Consider the following 19,572-nt stretch of genomic DNA (forward strand, 5'->3'; position numbering starts at 1 on the left):
ACTACCAATCTACCATGTCCATGACCATTATCCCCCCTCTTTACATTTTTTTTTCTTAACCTTTACAGACTTTATGAGTTTTAGGTGAAAAATGAAAAAAAGATGTAAAGAGTATATAACTATATATATATAAATGAGAGACATTTATTTCAATTTTTTTCTCAAGGAAATTGCTCCCAAACAGCAAGTGAAGTCGTTACTTCCGTCACAATAATGTCATGGAATTGAATTATGTTTGGCCAAATTGCCATTTGTTGACTTTCTGTGAGTAGCTATTAGCCTATTTCACCTGCCAACATACTGGTTTAAATGAAGCACAAAAGTGAACAAAATGAAAACTATGCATGTTTTATATGGGGATATACACAGTCATTGGCGTGCACCGCCCAGAGTTTCCTTTTCAGGCACTAGAGTTCACAAAAAGTGAAAAAACCATGCAAAAAACCAAGTAGTGAGTGTTTTAGATATAGTTGACACTTCTTGCTTCTATTAATTCTATCTCAGTAGATATCCTGATTTCTTGACTCACTCTATTGTGTATTATCAGTTATAAACCACTCACTAATATGTGTAGTTTATAATGGTAAACCATGGTCTAATTCAATGAGAGCATAACATTTTTTTACCCTTGTTTAAAACATTTTTCTTCAAAATAGCAGAAAAAGTACAAACCTTTCTCTCAGTACAGATATATATAAGTCCATACATTTTTTACCATTAGTGTCTTGGCTTAAAGTTGAAATTTACATGAACAACATAGCGCATCTTAATTTGTTCCACATTATAAACAATGTACTCATTGTACAAAAGAGAACCCTGCAATGCCAAGTGATAACAGAATAAATGTAAAAAATCAAAGTATAATAATGAAGAAATCTGCTGTTGAAATTTAAAATCTTAGCCTACCTTAAAGCTTGGATTTTTCTTGGGATTTCCCAGGGGAACAACAACCCCGTCCTCAAGTGCCTGGGCTTCAGAAAAATCTGGTGATGTTCCTCCTACTCCTTTTGTGCTGCAGCATGAGATTGCAAACATTTCAATTAGAAACTCCACTTGGCCACTTTATATACTTAAATGTTAACAATTGAGGAATTGGAGAAACAAACCTAAGTTTTCCTTCAGGCAACTTATCAGCATCATACTTTGCTGTTAGAAGTTCAGCCATGTCACCAAGTGCAACCTAGAATACAGTAAAAAAAATCATACTCTCATGAAGATGAATATCAGTATGAGTAATGACACAATGCACAATAAAACAAATCTATATAAAAGGAGAAACTAAACTAATATTATAGCATCTATTTAATCAATTCAGTATCAATTTCATAATTTCCCACAATAAATTAACCAATTATATTATAAAAGATACCAAAGTAGTGCTATAATAAACTAATGACACATAAATTCTTAAGTTCTCTATAAATTTGTCACACCACCTACTACTACTACTGCTACTTAGACAATTATTTGGAGAGTATACTTCATTTTATTATTAAATTTTTAATTAATTCATAAAACAGTTCATCATATATGATCATACGAAAAATTAATAGTCGTGACATAATTTTAATAAGCAACAAATAATTCTAATTAGTCTATTTGAACATTTTTGGCATATGTAACTATATGAGAAAGTAATAGTAATATACTATTCAAATAGACAAATATGATGCTCATTTAAAATACAATTAAAAAAAAATCTCATTTTAGATTTTATATTTTTTCGTGCATCATGCAGATTTAAATCTAGTTAATATATATTGAAATTTCAAAAGATGTGGATCAACGATGAACATATTGCAAGGCTCATCTTATAAATGGAACCTTGGGTGCAATACTCACGTTATGTTTCAGAAAACATGGGAAAACAAAACAATGAAAAATCAACATTGGAGCTCTTGTAGTTAGCTAATATGATTGACATGCACATCTTTTGGTGATATTGGTGATGGGAGTTTCAATCCTAAAAACGTACTTATCCATGAAGCAACAATGTTCACTAAAAGATAAGAAACAACCTCACATAAAAGGAGCACTCCATCTGTAGCGGTATGAGTAGCGTAGCAATAATTTGCACTTTTGGAGAACATGTCAGCAAAGTATACCCCCTTTCCAAACATGTATCCCGTTACAGGTGCCTCAGGTGGAGCTATGCGTAAACCTGACAATGGTTCATCAAATTCACTCGGATATTGTAGCAACAAAACAATATTAACTTGTACAACAGCATGCACATGGATGCAATATTCAACAATTAAGAGAAGGAATGACCTTGAGATAAAATTCCAGTCCAGTTTGAGAGCCGAGAACCATGCCACAAAAGCATCCTATTTTTTGTGCTGCAAAACTGTCATATAGAGTGGAAAGCTATAGATTTAATTCAAAATGTCTACATAATAGGATTTACTTTTTCTTTTTTTTTGGGGGGGGGGGGGGGGGGGGGGGTTGGAATATATTATATTTGCAGAAGAAAATATCACAGAAAAAAAAATTTCTTATTCAATCATGCATTAATCACACCTTTTTGAAGCGTTCAGCCTCTCCTTCTTTTGAAGTCCTGAATATTTGAACAATTTCCACTGAATAGTTTGAATGTGTTTCTGCATGAGTGTTCTTCATATATCTTTCAATCTGATGACATCAACAGGGACATGATGATATCAAATGAGACCAGTAGGAGTCAGGGTTAACAATTTATGCTTCACATCTCCAGCAAGGTCTGATTTAATATTTTACAGGAAAAGACAACATCATTGCTTACCATGGAGAATTCCTTGCTACCAGATTCAACTGGTAAGAGTTCACAATGAAGGCGTTGATAATGTGCATAAAGGGGATCTCCCTACAGCAATTCCAAGATCAGTCATAAAGTATAACAAGTCTATCCAGAAAGTAATTTAGAAAAGTAGATATCATCGGGAAAGGAGTCCATCCTTTTTGTACAGGATTGTGTTAAATTGAACATCATATGTTTAATTTTCAAAAAATATACCAATGGAAATAATTATTTCAAAATAAAATATTTTGTGATGCCTAACATACTAACTAGTCTATGCTGTCTCTTCATTTCACTATGACAATTAAAAACAAAACCATACAATATTTTCTCACTCCGATGTTGTTTAGAAGATTGGAATAAAATGTATCCATAAGTAATTCATCATCACTTAGGGTTTAATTTAACATTTTATATCATAAACATTTCTATCATAGTTCAGCACCTATGGCAGTATCCAAAATAAATTTTGATAAGAATGCTTGAAAAAATTCCAGATACTGCCAACCATCCACAAGAAAGAAGTTTAAACAAGAGATACCTGCATTTCTTCATCCTCCTTCAATAGCTTTGTCGCAACCTCAATTTCAGCAAGAGCTTCAACCTTTAATTGATTACAAGGAGCCAAAAAATATCAAGTTAAATAAAAATAGGTAAAACTAATTTACTGTTCTGAACCATTGCAAGGAAATTGAAGGAAGATGGTGAATAGCCTCAGGGGACAAGGAGGCTGCTGAGGTTAACGAGAAACAAAACAAAGCAATAAACGAAAATATATAATATAACAGCACCCAAAACAAGTAGCCACCACATATAGAATACATATAAGAAAAAAGATAAGGAATAAAGGATTACCATTTCCAACTTTCGCTTTAACTTTTGAGGGGTGTCGATAACAAAGTCTCCTGTTTATATTTCTATACCAATTAGTAAGATTCCGAGAAAAGAGTGCCCAAAACCCACAATCAATTGTGAAAATTTCACAATTATAATTTAAACCATAGAATATAACAATACATGGGCAGGTGGAAAAAGGTATGGGAGAGAGAGCTTACGCATTTTTCTGAATCCAAAATCATGAGGAATTACAGTGTAAAATTCTCTGTAATAAGCAACGAACCCAATTAGATAATGAGGTAATCCAATTTCTTAAAGCTCAAATGGAAAAATACAAGTCATGATATATAGGCAAATCAGCTCTTTGAAAAGCAAATAGGTAAGAAAAGGCAAATGATTTCAACCGAAACAATAAAAGAGAATAGAACATTGAGAACAACAAAGTACCAAATCTTCTTACCCACTTAATTGCTCAAGGGCTCTCCTATCAGATTTATCAATCACATCAGCAAGTCTTTTGAGAACTTCATAGCCCTAAATTATTTAAGAAATATAAATGGTTATTTTTCTAGAAAACAGGATGTAAAATGCATGCAAGTTGAAACAGCAGTTCCCAACATGATGTGAACAAAAGATTCATCTACAATATAACTTGTGCGTGTCATCAAGATTTAATGACCTCGGGTTTAACTTTCATATTCTAAAAGCAGATCAAAGGGGGAAAAAATTTTCCATATAACACTGAAACTTCACCTCGTGGTGCAATTTTATTTTCCACCACCAATAAGTACCCAGATGTACTTTGGTTCAACAGTATCAAAGAAATTTGATTTTTCATCAACAACATTATAGAAGCACAGAAAATTAGTATGAGATGAACTTCTAAAGGAACAATAGATTAAATTAAACATATGCCAAAAAATAAAGTAAAATAAAATAAAACTGTGGTGCCCTAATACTTACCTTTAGAATTGTTGATTTGCTAAGTTTTCCAAGGGGCAACTTGTTTGCATTATACCCTGAAAAAAGATCCCAGAGCTAAAGATAACTTATATTGAAGTAGGCTTTATCAAAATTTTAAAGAAGGGGTTTCAACAGCATGACAATGAGTATTGACTTGATATTGTTGTATCTTTGGAAACCATCTAGTTGATTTAAAAGACTAAGCTGAATGTCTAGCATGCTTTTGGATAATATGATCTAGAACTCATCCAATTGAAGGGAGCAATAACTAACCTATTTCCATCATTTGCTGATTCATCATGCTCACATTGCAAACAAGAGATATAAACTTTGCAACACGGGTCTCAAGTTTTGATTCAAGAGGTTGCTTTTTCAATTCATGACCAGCACTTTCTGTGACCTGAAAGCAACTGCCCATTTAGAATGACCAACTAAAATAGTTTCTTCCTCCTTTAGGTTCCTCTCCACCAGCATAACCACAAGGGAAGATAACATCAATTACCATCAACAAGAAATGTGTGAAGTCCTTTCCAAAATCCATAAATATGAATGGAGTGGATGAGAATTAGTTACAAAAGGCACATTAAGTATTCAAGTTACATGAGTAAAAGGAAAATGGATTATGTAATAAGGGGAATAGTCAAGTCAATAGAACTCACTGTAGATTCTTCTTCCTTGCTGCTGTAATCCATTTCCAACCATACATAACTCTTTGGGTAGCAAATAAAGTTTTTCCTATCAGACCAAGCATTCTTGGTCTTGGCCAAAAACTTCTCTTCAAACTCTACAATGGCATGCGCGCTTGATGTGAAAGGTCCGTGTATCTTGTCTTGACCCTTTACACCTACCCTTCCCCATCTATTGTAAACAAGAAATTTACTGCCATCATCGGATTCTGAGCAATTATGACACAGGCGGTCAGAAAAACCAGTGGAATGATAAACACAAAAGTAGAGCTAACTTTCAACAAGCCAAGTGACACAAATTTGTGACTAACCAAGAACTTGAATCACATAGAACTTGTTATTGTTGTCCCCAACATTTGTCTGGTTTAACATGGCATCATAAACTTCACCACCCTGCATCGTATTAAGAAAAACACTGGTCAATTTAAACCCCTACAAGTAATTAACTATCCAAATTGAACAGAAGGTATCAATTTCAACAACAGTATCTCGCTAACAAAATTTGCAATGCAACAACTATTAGAAACTTGCCAGTTGCAGAACATGATACTGTGATTTGATATGATCCGGCAGCCACTGATCAAGAATAGCAGCACCCTTTTTGGTTGCAGTCACTATCTTTTCCTCCTCTTTACATGATGTAGCCTCCTCTGCAGACACATCATATTCACTACTCTAAATACTAACAAGGAAGACCGAATATGCAATGCCTATGCTAAAAACTAAGTAACAAGGAAAGTGACAACCCATTCTCAGAATCATCCATTTCACTCCCAAATCTCAAAGCATCCACTATAAGATGTTTATATAATAACGAAGCACTAGTGGTCTAGTATCCTCAATCCTCATTTTTCTTCTCAGACAAACAAAGTCAGAGTTGGAACTTGAAACTTAACATGATTACATTTGAACTTAGAAACAACAATAGATACCCCATTTTAGGAGGCAATATCACAATACCTCTCCTTTAGAAGTTAAGTGGGGATCGAAAAATTAACATGTCAGGATTAGTTTTCACATTCTACGAAAACACCTATATTGTGTTCTCACTCCACACTATTGAGATTAAAACATTCAAATGCAACAAATATTCACAAGCATAGAACTTCCATCAATGGAGCAGAAATTCTCCCATATCAAAATAAGAACTTTTAAAGCCATTTGCATAGCATCAATGAGAAGCATACCATCCTCTACATTATCAGAACCGTTTCGCAACAGCTGAGAGATTCTTTCAACCAACTGTTTCTTGGAACCAGAGGCCGGAATTCCATGAAGGGAAGCTTGTTGTCGAAGCTGCTGAACACTCAACTCGCGAAGCTCCTCAATGGCAGTGATTTTGTTACCATGATTAGAGTCACCATTCTCACCATCATCACCTTCACTCTCTCTCACTCTCTTATTACCCGCCAATAACAAAGTATCACCATCAGCACCAACACCAGAACCAGAACCATCAGCATTACCAACAGAATTTTCCTTAGCTTCTTTGCGAAGTGCGGCGTCAAGTCTCCGAACCTGTAGAACAATCATCCTTCAAAATGCACTAGACTCTAACTAATCTAACTCGAGTAATAAAATAAATAAAGAAATTTAAACAAAAAAAAAAATTATCATTCACATAACTCGAACTTGAGAATTACTTAAGAAAAAACTAACTTTGAACAACATGAACTAACACTAAACACATCATTGTCAAAATTATACTCTTCATTTTTCAAATTGGAACAAAAATGGTGAATAGTGCGATTACTGTGAGAGTGTAGTTACAACTAACCAGAGTGGGTTTTGTTCCAGTGGTGGCGAGTCCACGTTGTTGGAGGTGAGTTCGCAGTTCCTCCACCTTCAGTTTACTTGACATGTTTTCTTCTTCTTCGAAGTGGAACCGATTTTTGGTTGGAAGCGCTTTTTTTCTGGCTCTGAAAAGCTTCTTTTCAAAACTTCGAACGAAACTTTCCCAACACTGAAGAGAGAAGTGGAGAACTTAATAGACGACGCCGTTTTACAGGGACAAGGGCTAAATCGTCAATTTACGAGGTGTGCTTGGCACGAATGCACGATAACGCATTATATATTTTTTTGTTGGTGTACGAAAGCTTTTGATTTAGGATTTTTTATTTTTATAAATTAAATAAATGTAATAATTACGGAAATAAATAATTCAAAAAATATTTATCGAAATAGATACTTTTTTCTTATTTCGTTTGCATTGTAAACGAAATAATTTTATATGTATCTTATTTATACTATAAATAAAATATACATATAGTGTAAATGAAATATACACGTGTCGCGTCTTATTTCGTTTACATTAAAAACGAGATACATATAAAATTATCTCGTTTACAGTGTAAAAAAATAAAAAAATATTTATTTTAATAAATATTTAAATTATTTATTTCGATAATTATTATAATTATTTTATTTATTAAAATAAAAAAACCTTTTGATTTAAATATTTATCCAACTAGGGATTGTTAGAGTTAATATCTCTTGTCTCTTGAGGTCTTTTCGGAGGTATATTCTTTTTTGGTCAACTGTTTTTTTTTTTTCGAAAGATAGAAGATTCGAATTCGCAATTTTTTAATTGAGTATAAAGAGACTATACCATTTGAACTATAACTTATTGACTTGGTCAACTCTTTTTGTCTTTTTGTTTTTAAATTTTTTTACCTCTATTTAATGATCTAATCAGCTTTTATAAATTAACCTAAGATAAGATTACTCTTATTTTAATGTTGGGCTCAATTTACCTTAGTTTTGCTTTTGTTTTTGGTCATACCTTTGTTTTGCCTTTTTTTTTTTGAACAGGGCCTTAGTTTTGCGTTTCAATCATGGGTTTGTGGCTTTTGGACTTTTTTAACCTGTTTGAATTGTCATTAAGTTTTTGGTTGAACCTTATTCTATAAAAGGGCCCAATAGTAGGAGCAAATAAAAAGTTTCCGAATAAAAACATGATTCAAAGTTCAAAACAAATGGAGAAAAAAAAAAAAAAGAGTTCAAGACCAAAACATTAATGAAAAAATAATAGAAGAGTTGCCTCTATTTGTCTTGAAAAAAATACAATCTTGAGTTCTTGACACTTGACAACCTAAATTTTGTTTGGCAAAAATTAATGGATTTAATTACTTTATGTACATTAATGTAAAAACCATGTCTACACTAATATTCAATCAAATTTTATATTAGGGAATTATATGATAAATATAATTATGATAGCTAATGCAACCTTAATTTTAATTATATTTTCTAAGTCTTATCAAAACTTTATAATCATTATAGTTGCCATATATTAGTATTATGTAACAACAAAAATGTTAACTCAACCATCTATTATCTAATATAAATTGCATATAAGTCTAAGTATTTAATTAATTTGATAACAAAAATGCACTCTCAATATATGACAATTAAACCTTCCGAAAAGAATAAATTGATATTTTTTTCGTGATGATCCTTATCACTACATGTGAATTTATTAGGCCACTTTAAAAAAATTTTTAAATTAATAAATTTCTCATCTTATAAATTATTTATTTTTTTTATTTTTTCTAATATAAAACTATTTTCATATATTTTTTGCACTTACAATATTAACAGAATCTAGTTGAACTATGTTCTGAATTTTTTTCAGTATGATGAATTAAATATTTTAGAAGAAGTTCAAGATAATATATGATAATATTATAATAAGACCCTTTTTCTTATGATATAATTTATTATTAATGTAGAAGAATGCATTTATATTTTTTATTAACGCCTACACAATGTTGTGTTTAGGACTTGATATATAAATTAAACATGGTAGTTATATCCAAGCTAAGGGATCATCTTATGGAAGCATCTTAATAATATACCAAATGGATAAACATGATCACATGACTTATATGTTGTGTAAAGTTAGCGTGAGTGATGTGGAAACTATATAAATAATAATAACAACAAAACTAAGCATGTCCTAGGTATTTTAAAATCGATAATAAGAACAACTAACCTTATCTTCAAGTACGTGTTTAAATTAAATTTAGCGTTTTTTTTTTTTGTGAAAATTTAGCGTGGTATTTAAACATCTTACTATGGAACAATATTCCTAAATACCAAACAATCATTATCAGCATGCTAAAGATCTATTTCATTCCCTACTTCATTTATTTTTTTCGGCGTCCTGTATTTTTTTTTATATATTTAAAAATAACAAACTTAGATAAATTTAATACCGATTAACGTACTAAAATCAGGATCTATATGGGATTCAGGTTCAACGAACTTTTACGAAAATATTTATTGATTTCTTTTATATATATCAAAGAGCCTTTCAAAACAAAGAAAAGTTTGAACCTATGTTCTTTTGGAATGTGTGATCAAAACCTTTGCTAGTTTACTATATCAACTCACCTTATCATTCTTCTTACTATTTAAATAAAATATTTTTTATAAAACTAAAAAAAAATAATAAATAAATATATTAATATATTTACAATTGATTTTGTATTTTTATAATTTATATTTATTTTTTAATTATTAATATTATTCTTATACTACTATTATATAAGACATTTCATTAATTATTTAACTTTAACCTCAAAGTGGAATTACATTAAAACTAAATGGAATTTTTTTTATTTAAATATAATATTTTAAATCAGACCAAAATAAGATAACGTTCAAACGTGAAAAACTAATTTAAAACTTTATCTTTATTTTATATATAGTTGATTCTAGTATGATTATATTATAGTAACTATATTGATTATTTGTGTAAGTATTATTAAAATTAAAATATTTTTTATATTTTTATAACAAATTTTTAAACAATATTTTTAAAAATATTGTTTAATAATAGAAAATACTAGCTTAATTTTAACAATATTTTTTAAATTATCATAATTACTAATATATATAACTTTTTTGATACCTATTACTTGATATTAAATTTTTATTGAATTTAATTTTTATAATAAATTAGAAATATTTAAACTTTATTAATGATTTATTTTTTGATAATTAAACACCAATTTTTAAGTACTATAACAAACACACGTATATATGTAGTCACCAAAAAAACACACGTATTTATGTAGCAACTAGCAAGTGACAAAATTGCCCACTACTTCTTCAAAGGGATATGATCGAATACATCAAATTGGCGAATGTAGATCACAATTCACAAGTTAATTAATGGTTATGGTTTGGTTGACAATTCATTGGTAAATCATATATATAACAAAGTCAATCCAAACTAGTATCTTCCACTTAATTCCACGGTGCATGCTTTTTTTGGTTCCATATTTTATTTTATTTTATTTTGTTTTTGAAGTGGTTCATTCAGATTTCAGAATCTAATGTATATTTTAATTATTGGCTAGGATCATTCAAATATCTCTGACCTAATATTCATGAACAATATTCTATACTCTCTCCCACTACAGAAAAAGTTTATTATATTTAAATGCATTAATATAATTAACCAAACAATCGAAAGGAACCAAAATAGAAGAAAGGTCAAAATGGCTCAGCTTATTCGGGGACCATTGAGCCAAATATATAGTGAATTGAATTAATTGTTATAAAATACAATTCTGCTATGTTACCAACAATATTTCTGTCAACATCTGTCAATTTTTATTTATCAATATGTTTAATAGAAATGTCTTTGTAGATATGTCTAATAAAAATATCTTTTTTATAACTGTGTTTAATAGAAGTGTCTTTATAGATATATTTTTTGAATGTATCTCTTTATATATGTATTTAAAATATAATAATTAATCATTGTTGGCAATAAGTTGACAGATAATATGTTAGTACCCTATATTTTTCCTATAAAATATAATGTTTAAATGACCCTTGTCAATCTCCAAAGGATCCATTGCTTAAACCAAGTGGAACAAAATAACGAACTACGAAAACTTAAAATGTCTAATCACTTTTACTTTATGCTTAAATCATATCTTATAATTACTTTCTTTTTATATATATATTTCATTAAAAAAATTCAAGAGGTTAACATATATATTATAGAAAGAGTTTCAAGTGTACTAAGAATACTAGTGTTTCAGTTGTTTTAATCGTTGATATGAATTATAAAAAATATATATAATATATATTAATTAAAATCAATGGTTAAAACAATTGGAATACTGATATTCTCTGGTACACTTGAAAAATTTCCTATATTATAAATATAAATTAAACATGCCGAAATCAAAGTTTATGGTCATGGCCTTATTATTTTTAAAGTTCTGTTTGTTGTCGTCTTACTTTTTATATTATGACCTGTGTCATGATAATGGAATAATAATGCTACTTAATTAATATATAAAAGATAAGATTAGAGCACAGGAAAACCGAGTCTTTTATATATAATGATATAAACTTTATAGTCACTTATATATCTTGTTTCCACTTGTAGCTAGAGTGTTCCTGGAATATATATATATATTGATGTCTAAAATTAGAAGGTGTTTGACTATGTGTAACATATTTTTCATGTATGTATAGTTTCATGCATTGCTCTTCAAGTCTTCTGTGACTCTTAGGTAGCGTTTGGTAGAGAGACAGAGACGGAAAGATTGAGACTGTGAGACAGAGACTAAGAGACAGGGATTGAAATAAATCTCAGTATTCTGTTTGGTGCAAAATAGGAGACATGAATTGAAACAAGAATGAAACTCTAATTTAATTTGCACAAAGAGTAAAATTAGAATTAATTAATTGAAATGAAAGTATTTTAGGTATAAAATGTTATTAAAGTTTTAGTCTCCATCTCTAAAAATTTCAGTCCCCTGTGTCCCTACTTTTTGGAGGTACTGAAATACTGAAATTTTAGAGACAGAGACAGAAATTTTAGTACCAGTCTTTGAACTAACAAACACGATACTGAGTCTCAGTCTCTCAGTCTCTGTCTCAGTACCTCAAAACAAACGCTACCTTAATTATCTCTTTTGGATTTTTTTTATTATTAATAATGTATCTAATCTTCTTAGTCTTATAATTTTTATTACATAACCAAATTATTACTTAAATTAAAACATAATTATTGTGTTTGCATTATATACATAGCAAATTCTACTATAAAAAAATATTTGATAGCTATAATGATTATAAAAATATTAATAAAATTAAAGTTATATTTTTCATATTTTAGTAATATTTTTTTTTAAATTTAAAAATATTATTAAAAAAATAAAAAACTATTTAAGTAATAATTTTTAAGATATTGTAATTATCATAACCACCGAAATATCTTTGCATATATATATATATGATCAGAAACCATACACATGGAGTTGAATGTATGGTATAGGAAAGCAACAAAATAGATTTTATGAAAACTTAATTATAATAATAATAAAATAATAATATAAGTATTAATGGGTGAGGATATAAAACTTTTTGATGGGTGCATGCATGATAGAGATTGTAGACATGTCCTTCAGGTTCAGGTTAAGCCACTGTGCCACAAATTTTTGATTCATTCATTATTATGCCTATCACAAACTCAAATTTGATCTTCCAACTTGGAACACAGTTATTTTTTCCTGCGGCCGCGTCCACAGTTTCATTGTCGAATCTGTGAACTTTGTGGTCTCAGAGAAATCCGTGACACCTGAAATAATATATATATATATATATATATATATATTTTCCTGGATTTGTTAACGACAAAAAAATGGTTTTAAAATATTTTAAATGGTGATAAAAATTAAAAAATGTTACTTTTTAATTAGTGACAATAAATGGTTTTATATTTTGCAAATCACTTGTATATTTTATGAAAAACAAAATTTCTATTTCTTCTTGTTGATTCGTTTAACATACATTTTAAAAATAATTTTGCCTATAGCTATTCAATAAAATATTGCAAAAATGCACTACTATACCAAATTTTAACAATGATAAAAATGTCTTAATTTTTTGCTTATTTAAAAAAATTACATCAAAATCTATTTTTTTAAATACTTTTGAGAATATATAATTTAACAGTTAAATATTTTTATATATTTTAAAATATTTTGAAAATATTTTTATTGTTAATAAATTTAAAATATTTTTAAATATTTTTTATTGATCCTAGAGATTATTGTTATATGATAATTAGTGGGAAATTTTCTAGAATGTTGTAACATCATGTCTATGTCCGTTCCCAATTGCCATTTCAACCCATTCCATTTGTCTGCTAATAAAAAGCATATAATTAAGGAGAATCCAATAATTCAATAAGGCACCATTATATTGTGCATTGATAAGCCAATGCAGAAAGCACTATATTAGATACCAAGAGATAATATGATGGGTCGGGGAAGGTTATTCCAAATTAATAAGTTGGCATTTGGCAAAGGTAAATAATGAGTTTAATTTTGGTGTATTAATAATATAAATTATTTTATATATTGTGTAATTATTATATTTATTTTTTTTATAATTATATTCACGTCGTTAATAAAAATAATAGTTATTTTTTATGATATAGCGTTATGTTATTGAATGTACGTATAAAACTGTTTTATACTGACGACGCATTAAAATTAAATTCAAAAAATAATATAATTAATAAATAAGTTGGCAAATTAAAGGTTTAAAAAGTGCTGGTAACCTAAAACAAGACCAAATAAATTCACTCACTCAATTTGAGTCCAACATCCATGGCCTACCTTAAACTCTTGAAACCAGACAAACCCTAACATGTCATGCAATTATAATTTAGAAGCCAGCTTTGCAAACCTAAAATAGTTTTATAACAATTCATGATAAGAATTAAATAACAAGAATTTTTTTAAATAATTAGCAACCACATTTTTTTATGATATTATAAGAATATGCTTTATTGATTATATTAAAGGTTTAATTATTCTGTTGATTTCTATAGTTTTACGAAATTTTTAATTAGATTCTTGTATTTTTTTTCTTTTAGTTGAGTTCTTGCACCAAAAATTTTTTTAATTAGGTCCTTACACTTTTTTTTTCTTTTATTTAAGATTCCTACACCAAATTTTTTTTTAGTTAGATTCCTATAAAATTAAGCTAATTACTGTCAAGAGGGACTTAATTAAAAAAAATTAGTGCAGAAATCTAATTAAAAAAAATATAAAGATCTAATTAAAAATTTTGCAAAACTATAAAAATTAATAGAGTAATTAAACCTATATTGAATGAAAAATTTGCAAGATCGGATACTTATAAGAGCTAAGAGATGCAATATCAAATTAAAACACATACAATAATAAGTTTAATCAATTTAATGTTAATATAAAAATTAAATAGCTAGATATAAGAAGAAAAAAAGTGAATATTGTAGTGTCATACTAAACAAAATTATTATTATTCACTTTTTTAAAAAGTATTATTATTCGGGCTATCATATTAAACAGTGTCATACTAAACACTTAACTATATGAATTGTCTAATGAATAGTATTATATATTACGAATTGTGACAAAATATATCATATTTCAAATAAGGTAAACAATATATATATAATGTCGTCATTATTCTAAATAAGAGCAAAATATCAACCTATATATTACGTATATAATACAAATTAAATAACACTAAGAATAACTTTTCGCGATTCCATAAAAAAATAAAATAAAATAAAATGCCTGAAATTAGTGAGGCGTGGTCACAAGTCACAACTCGCAACGCCTTCTCAGACCTCAAACTCTCCCACTTGTCTTCTTGTCTACCTTTATTCGATGGTGCGAGTTTTATGTTCGAATAAATATATAATTTTTCGTATGTTGTTTAATAATTAGTATTTAAGTTTTTTTATATAAACAATATAAAACATTAAGCGCGTAAATTCCGTTATTATTTGGCAGGAATTTTTGAGATGGATGTGAAGTGTATAAATATATATGTTGGTTTGGATTGATTTATTTAAGTGAACAAAAATATTTATAATAAAAAATAAAATATTTTTATTAAGTTTTAAATTTGTTTAGATGTATTTTTTAAAAAATATATTTTTAATCTTTTTAAATTAATAATATCTTATTTTAAAAAATAAAACTAAAAGATGTTTTTATTATTTAAATTTTTAAAAAATATATTTAAATATAAAATAATTTTTGTCTATTAATTTTTTAAAAAAATATAAGTATTTTTTTTTAAATTCAATTTAAATTGATTTTTGTATTGTTTATTTTATTTTTAACATGTATTTTTATATGAATAATTGATTTAATAGTTAATTTTTTGTGTATATATAACATAATTATAATAATTAATAATAATTTTTTATTTTTTATTATTTATAATAATGTAATTTGAAACTTTAAAGAAAAGTGTTATAGTTCCCCTAAATCTAAAGTTGTAGCTAGATGATTTAGTTGTGATTTTTAATATTCTCTCAAAATGATATATCTATAGAGAATAAATTAAAGATGATATTATCTTGTTTCTCTCTTAAATCTTCCAAAACATTTTCTTATAATATCAATCACTACTCCACACCGCAGTGTGTCACATAATTTAAAAATATTTGAGAGGAACAACACTAAAATATTTATATTAATATAAAAGATTGAGACAACAAGACAAAACCAAGAACTTGAGGTAAAAAATAAAAATAAAAAAGAGCACAAATCAGATCAGAAGGGACACCATTAAGAATCAAGAAAATAGTTGTCTGAAAAAATATGTGGTAGATGCTAATTAAAATTCAGACGAGGGTATTTTATACTTTTATTAGAGTTTAATTTTGATGCATTCACATAATCAAACATTTTACATAATTGTGTAATCATAATTGTTTTTTAATTTGAAATGACCATTCACGTGATTAATATAAAAAGTAGTTATTTTTATTAATATAATGTTATGTAATTAGATACACATATAAAATAATTTTACACTGATATGGCGTTACGTGATTAAATATTTTACACAATCATGTAATTATAAATGTTTTCTTAAACTATTATTGACACGACCAATATAGCATTATGTGATTAAATACACGCGTAAAACAGTTTTACACACTATTAATATTTTATAATACATAAAAATTAAATTCTTTTTATTATTCTTAATATTCTTATTTTTATTATTCTTAATATTCTTATTCTTATTTTGATATTTTGTATATTGTCTTATGTGTCCCTTCTTTCCCTTGTGTTTGGCTTATATATAGACCCCATTGAAATGCTTGTTCCCTCAAACTCATCAAATAGCTTCTTCATTCTCTGTTTTTTCCCTCTTTAATTAAGTGATTCTCATACAAAAATCACTTCAAACAAAACGAGCTTTAACTAGATTGTTTCAAATCTAGTTAATCATCTTTCACAATATAATATGGCTCGTTCTTTCTCTGCTGTGAAGGCTTCCATTTCTTCTCTTATTACCAGGTTGGTACCCAAAAAATAGTTGAAATTTTTTATAATAGTGTGAAAATGTTGAAATACATTATTCTTTTTGTGTTTTTCTATGATCATCTATATATTGTTTTATTTGATTTTTTTTTTTTTTGCATTTTTCTACCATCTATATATGGTTTCCTTCATTAAGGAATTCAAGTGTGTTTATGAATACTTTTTATTTTTTTTAATTCATGGTTTTCGGAAAGTGGATATTATAAAATTAAAATAGATCTAACCATTATATATTCATCATATGTAAAAGTCAATTAAGTATATACTATTTTTTTTTTTATTTTGTTTCGTATAACTTATCACAAATTTTGAATATATTATTAATTAAATAAATGATAACTTCTCTAGTAGCTAGGAGAACATGGAAGCTAGCTAAGAGAAACAAAAATATGAAAAAGACAGCATCATTTTTATATTCAGAGACATTTTAAATAATATTAGTTACATACTAAGATTAGTATGTACTTTTTTCCTTCTTTTAAATACAACCTTATTTTTTATTTTTTAAAATAATATATATTAAAAAATTAATGTATCTAGACATTTTATATGAATACAGGCAGGGATATGCGACAACAGCACAAAGTGCAGTTAGGGGAGGAGCAGCCACCATAAGCGGCGGCAAGATGGGGCCAAAGACGATGGAAGAGAAGGCAGCGGCTGCGGAGAAGGTGTCATGGGTCCCAGATCCAGTCACCGGTTACTACAAACCAGAAAACATCAAAGATATTGATGTTGCTGACCTTAGAGCTACCCTCTTGACAAAAAAGTTCAACCATTAAAAGTTTCATAAAAAAAAAAAATTATGATTGAGGAATTATCTTGAGTGACATGTATAACCTTATTATAATTAGGAGGGGTTAAGATTTAATTTCATATATGAATGAACCATGCATGAAAACTAGTTAATTAGTTCATGTATGTATGGGAAGAGATCCATTATTGTATACATATATTAATTTCTAAATTTTTGTTGTGCCCTCTGTGTTCTGTTCTGCCTACTCAGAATCTTATATCATTAAAGAAATATTCCCAAGTCATATAAGTTACTGCTGGTTTCTTTTAAAGTGAAAATTTAGATGAATTTGTTTTTATGTAAAATTTTTAGTGATATTAATTTAATTAAATATGTCAAATTATTTAATGATTTTAATTAATAACTTAATTTATATATAAATGGTTATAATTTATATGTGAGTCTTTATAGTATTTTTAATATTTTAAGAGTTGAACATTAATCTAATAAAATTAGAGATTATCTAAATTTAGCTTTATGGTATTTTTACATTTAAGCAAATTAAACAAAATTTACATAAAACACTAAATAAATTTTCCAAATATGATTTTATATCAAAATGTACAAAATATATTAATGAGAAATGTTAGGATTATCAGAATTTATTATGTTTTGTTATTTGTTTTGAGAATTGCTTGAAACGGTGACTTAGGTCTAAACATAAAATTTAGATTCCTTGATATGGTAGCGTCCGATTTTTTTGGTGTCGAGGTGCTGGATTAGAATGTGAGTTATGTTTGGGAAGGTACCAGTGTATTTATGGTAGAGTTTGATAATCTCCCTATTGGCGGTAGTTTTATCTTATCTTATATCTTTGGAGTTTGTTGAAATCTTATCTTTTAGATGAGATAGAGATAGTAAGAGAGATTTGCGGAGGCAGTTACTTATTTAGATGAGTACAAGCCGGTCTCGTTCGTCTTGTCCGACCTCTCAAAGAGGTCGGGTATCCAGTAGAAGACATCCTTTGAGGTGGGCCTTGTGTCTTTATTAGGATTGGCTTTATAATTTTGGTTAAGGTATAAACAGTGTCCCTGCTCGAGTCCTGATCTTTATATAGGTCGAGATCGAGTATTCTGTGGCTTCTGCTTAGATGTCGGGTGCTCCTTTCTATGGAGGTCGGATTTTTCACCTGTTTGAAAATTTAAACGTTTGTTCTTTGTTACTCTTATAAACAGTGCTCAAATCGCTATTTTATTTTTCGAAAAAACCTTTTTGCCTTTAAAATAAAGTTAGGTCTTTTGAGATGTTGAGTTTTCTTTCATAAATTCAACTTTGAGTAATCAGCCTTTATCAAGTTGTTTTTACAACTCGTTTTTTATCCGATCTCATTGAGATCGTTTCGTATGAGTTGTTTATCTAAGATCTCTACTATTTTGTATAGTCCTTTCCAATTAGCAGTCAGCTTCTCTTCTCCTTCTCCTGGGCTTCGTAGGGCAGATTTGGCCGAGGAAGAGGTTTCTTTAGTCGGAAATTTTCTTCCATGTTGATGTATTTCTCTGTCCTTCTTTAACTTCATTTAGAAAAGTTGGGTGTTGTTTGGATATGGACTGGGAGAATGGCCCATCTTTGAGGCCGTTGACTAGTCCCATAATCACAGCTTCAGTGGGTAGGCTCTAAATTTTTAAGCATGCTTTGTTGAACCTTTATATATACTCTCGGAGGGTTTCTCCAACTTCTTGTTTGATCCCTAATAAGCTCAGTGCGTGTTTTACTTTATCCTTCTAGATGGAGAACCTGGTTAGGAACTTTCAGGACAGGTTGTCAAAGCTAGTGACCGACCTGGGGGATAAGGTGTCGAACCATTTCATGACTACTTTTGAAGTTGTTGAGATGATATTTAGGGTCGGTCGTTCCATCGTAGAAGTCCATATCGGGGGTTTTAAAATTCCTGGGTACTTTGGCCCGCATGATCTCTTCTGAGAATGGATCTTCTCCACTGAGAGGGCTGTCTTCCCAATCTGTTTAGGTAGTTCGAATTCAAAGGTCGGTTTTCAACTTCAGGAGCTTTTCTTCTAGCTGTCTTTGTCTTCTTACCTCCCTTCGTAACAATCGTTCAGCCTCTCGCTGTCGTTCAACCTCGTACTTGAGTTGTTCTAACCGATCTCTTCGGTCTCGGATGAGACCCAGTATTTTAGCGGTTTG

The 19,572-nt window shown here is 28.8% G+C and overlaps 2 protein-coding genes across 2 annotated transcripts; one reads left to right on the forward strand and one right to left on the reverse strand.

Moving 5' to 3' along the window:
- Positions 1–349: 349 nt before the first annotated feature.
- On the reverse strand, positions 350–7,219 carry LOC130961566 (poly [ADP-ribose] polymerase 2). Its single transcript, XM_057887513.1, has 18 exons — positions 7,040–7,219; positions 6,450–6,780; positions 5,794–5,912; positions 5,574–5,655; positions 5,236–5,471; positions 4,850–4,976; positions 4,577–4,632; positions 4,074–4,147; positions 3,832–3,878; positions 3,632–3,681; positions 3,318–3,380; positions 2,762–2,842; positions 2,521–2,631; positions 2,272–2,347; positions 2,019–2,161; positions 1,107–1,180; positions 907–1,012; positions 350–816 (listed from the first exon to the last, which is right to left on the reverse strand). Exons 1-18 carry the CDS (start codon positions 7,121–7,123, stop codon positions 718–720), a joined length of 1,959 nt encoding a protein of 652 aa, XP_057743496.1. The 5' UTR covers positions 7,124–7,219; the 3' UTR covers positions 350–717.
- A 9,161-nt stretch (positions 7,220–16,380) lies between these two features.
- Positions 16,381–17,617, forward strand: LOC130960558 (indole-3-acetic acid-induced protein ARG2-like). The gene is made up of 2 exons (XM_057885980.1): positions 16,381–16,610; positions 17,194–17,617. Exons 1-2 carry the CDS (start codon positions 16,558–16,560, stop codon positions 17,414–17,416), a joined length of 276 nt encoding a protein of 91 aa, XP_057741963.1. The 5' UTR covers positions 16,381–16,557; the 3' UTR covers positions 17,417–17,617.
- Positions 17,618–19,572: the final 1,955 nt, after the last annotated feature.

Source organism: Arachis stenosperma, chromosome 2 (assembly GCF_014773155.1).
Source record: "Arachis stenosperma cultivar V10309 chromosome 2, arast.V10309.gnm1.PFL2, whole genome shotgun sequence".
NCBI classification, from domain to species: Eukaryota; Viridiplantae; Streptophyta; class Magnoliopsida; order Fabales; family Fabaceae; genus Arachis; species Arachis stenosperma.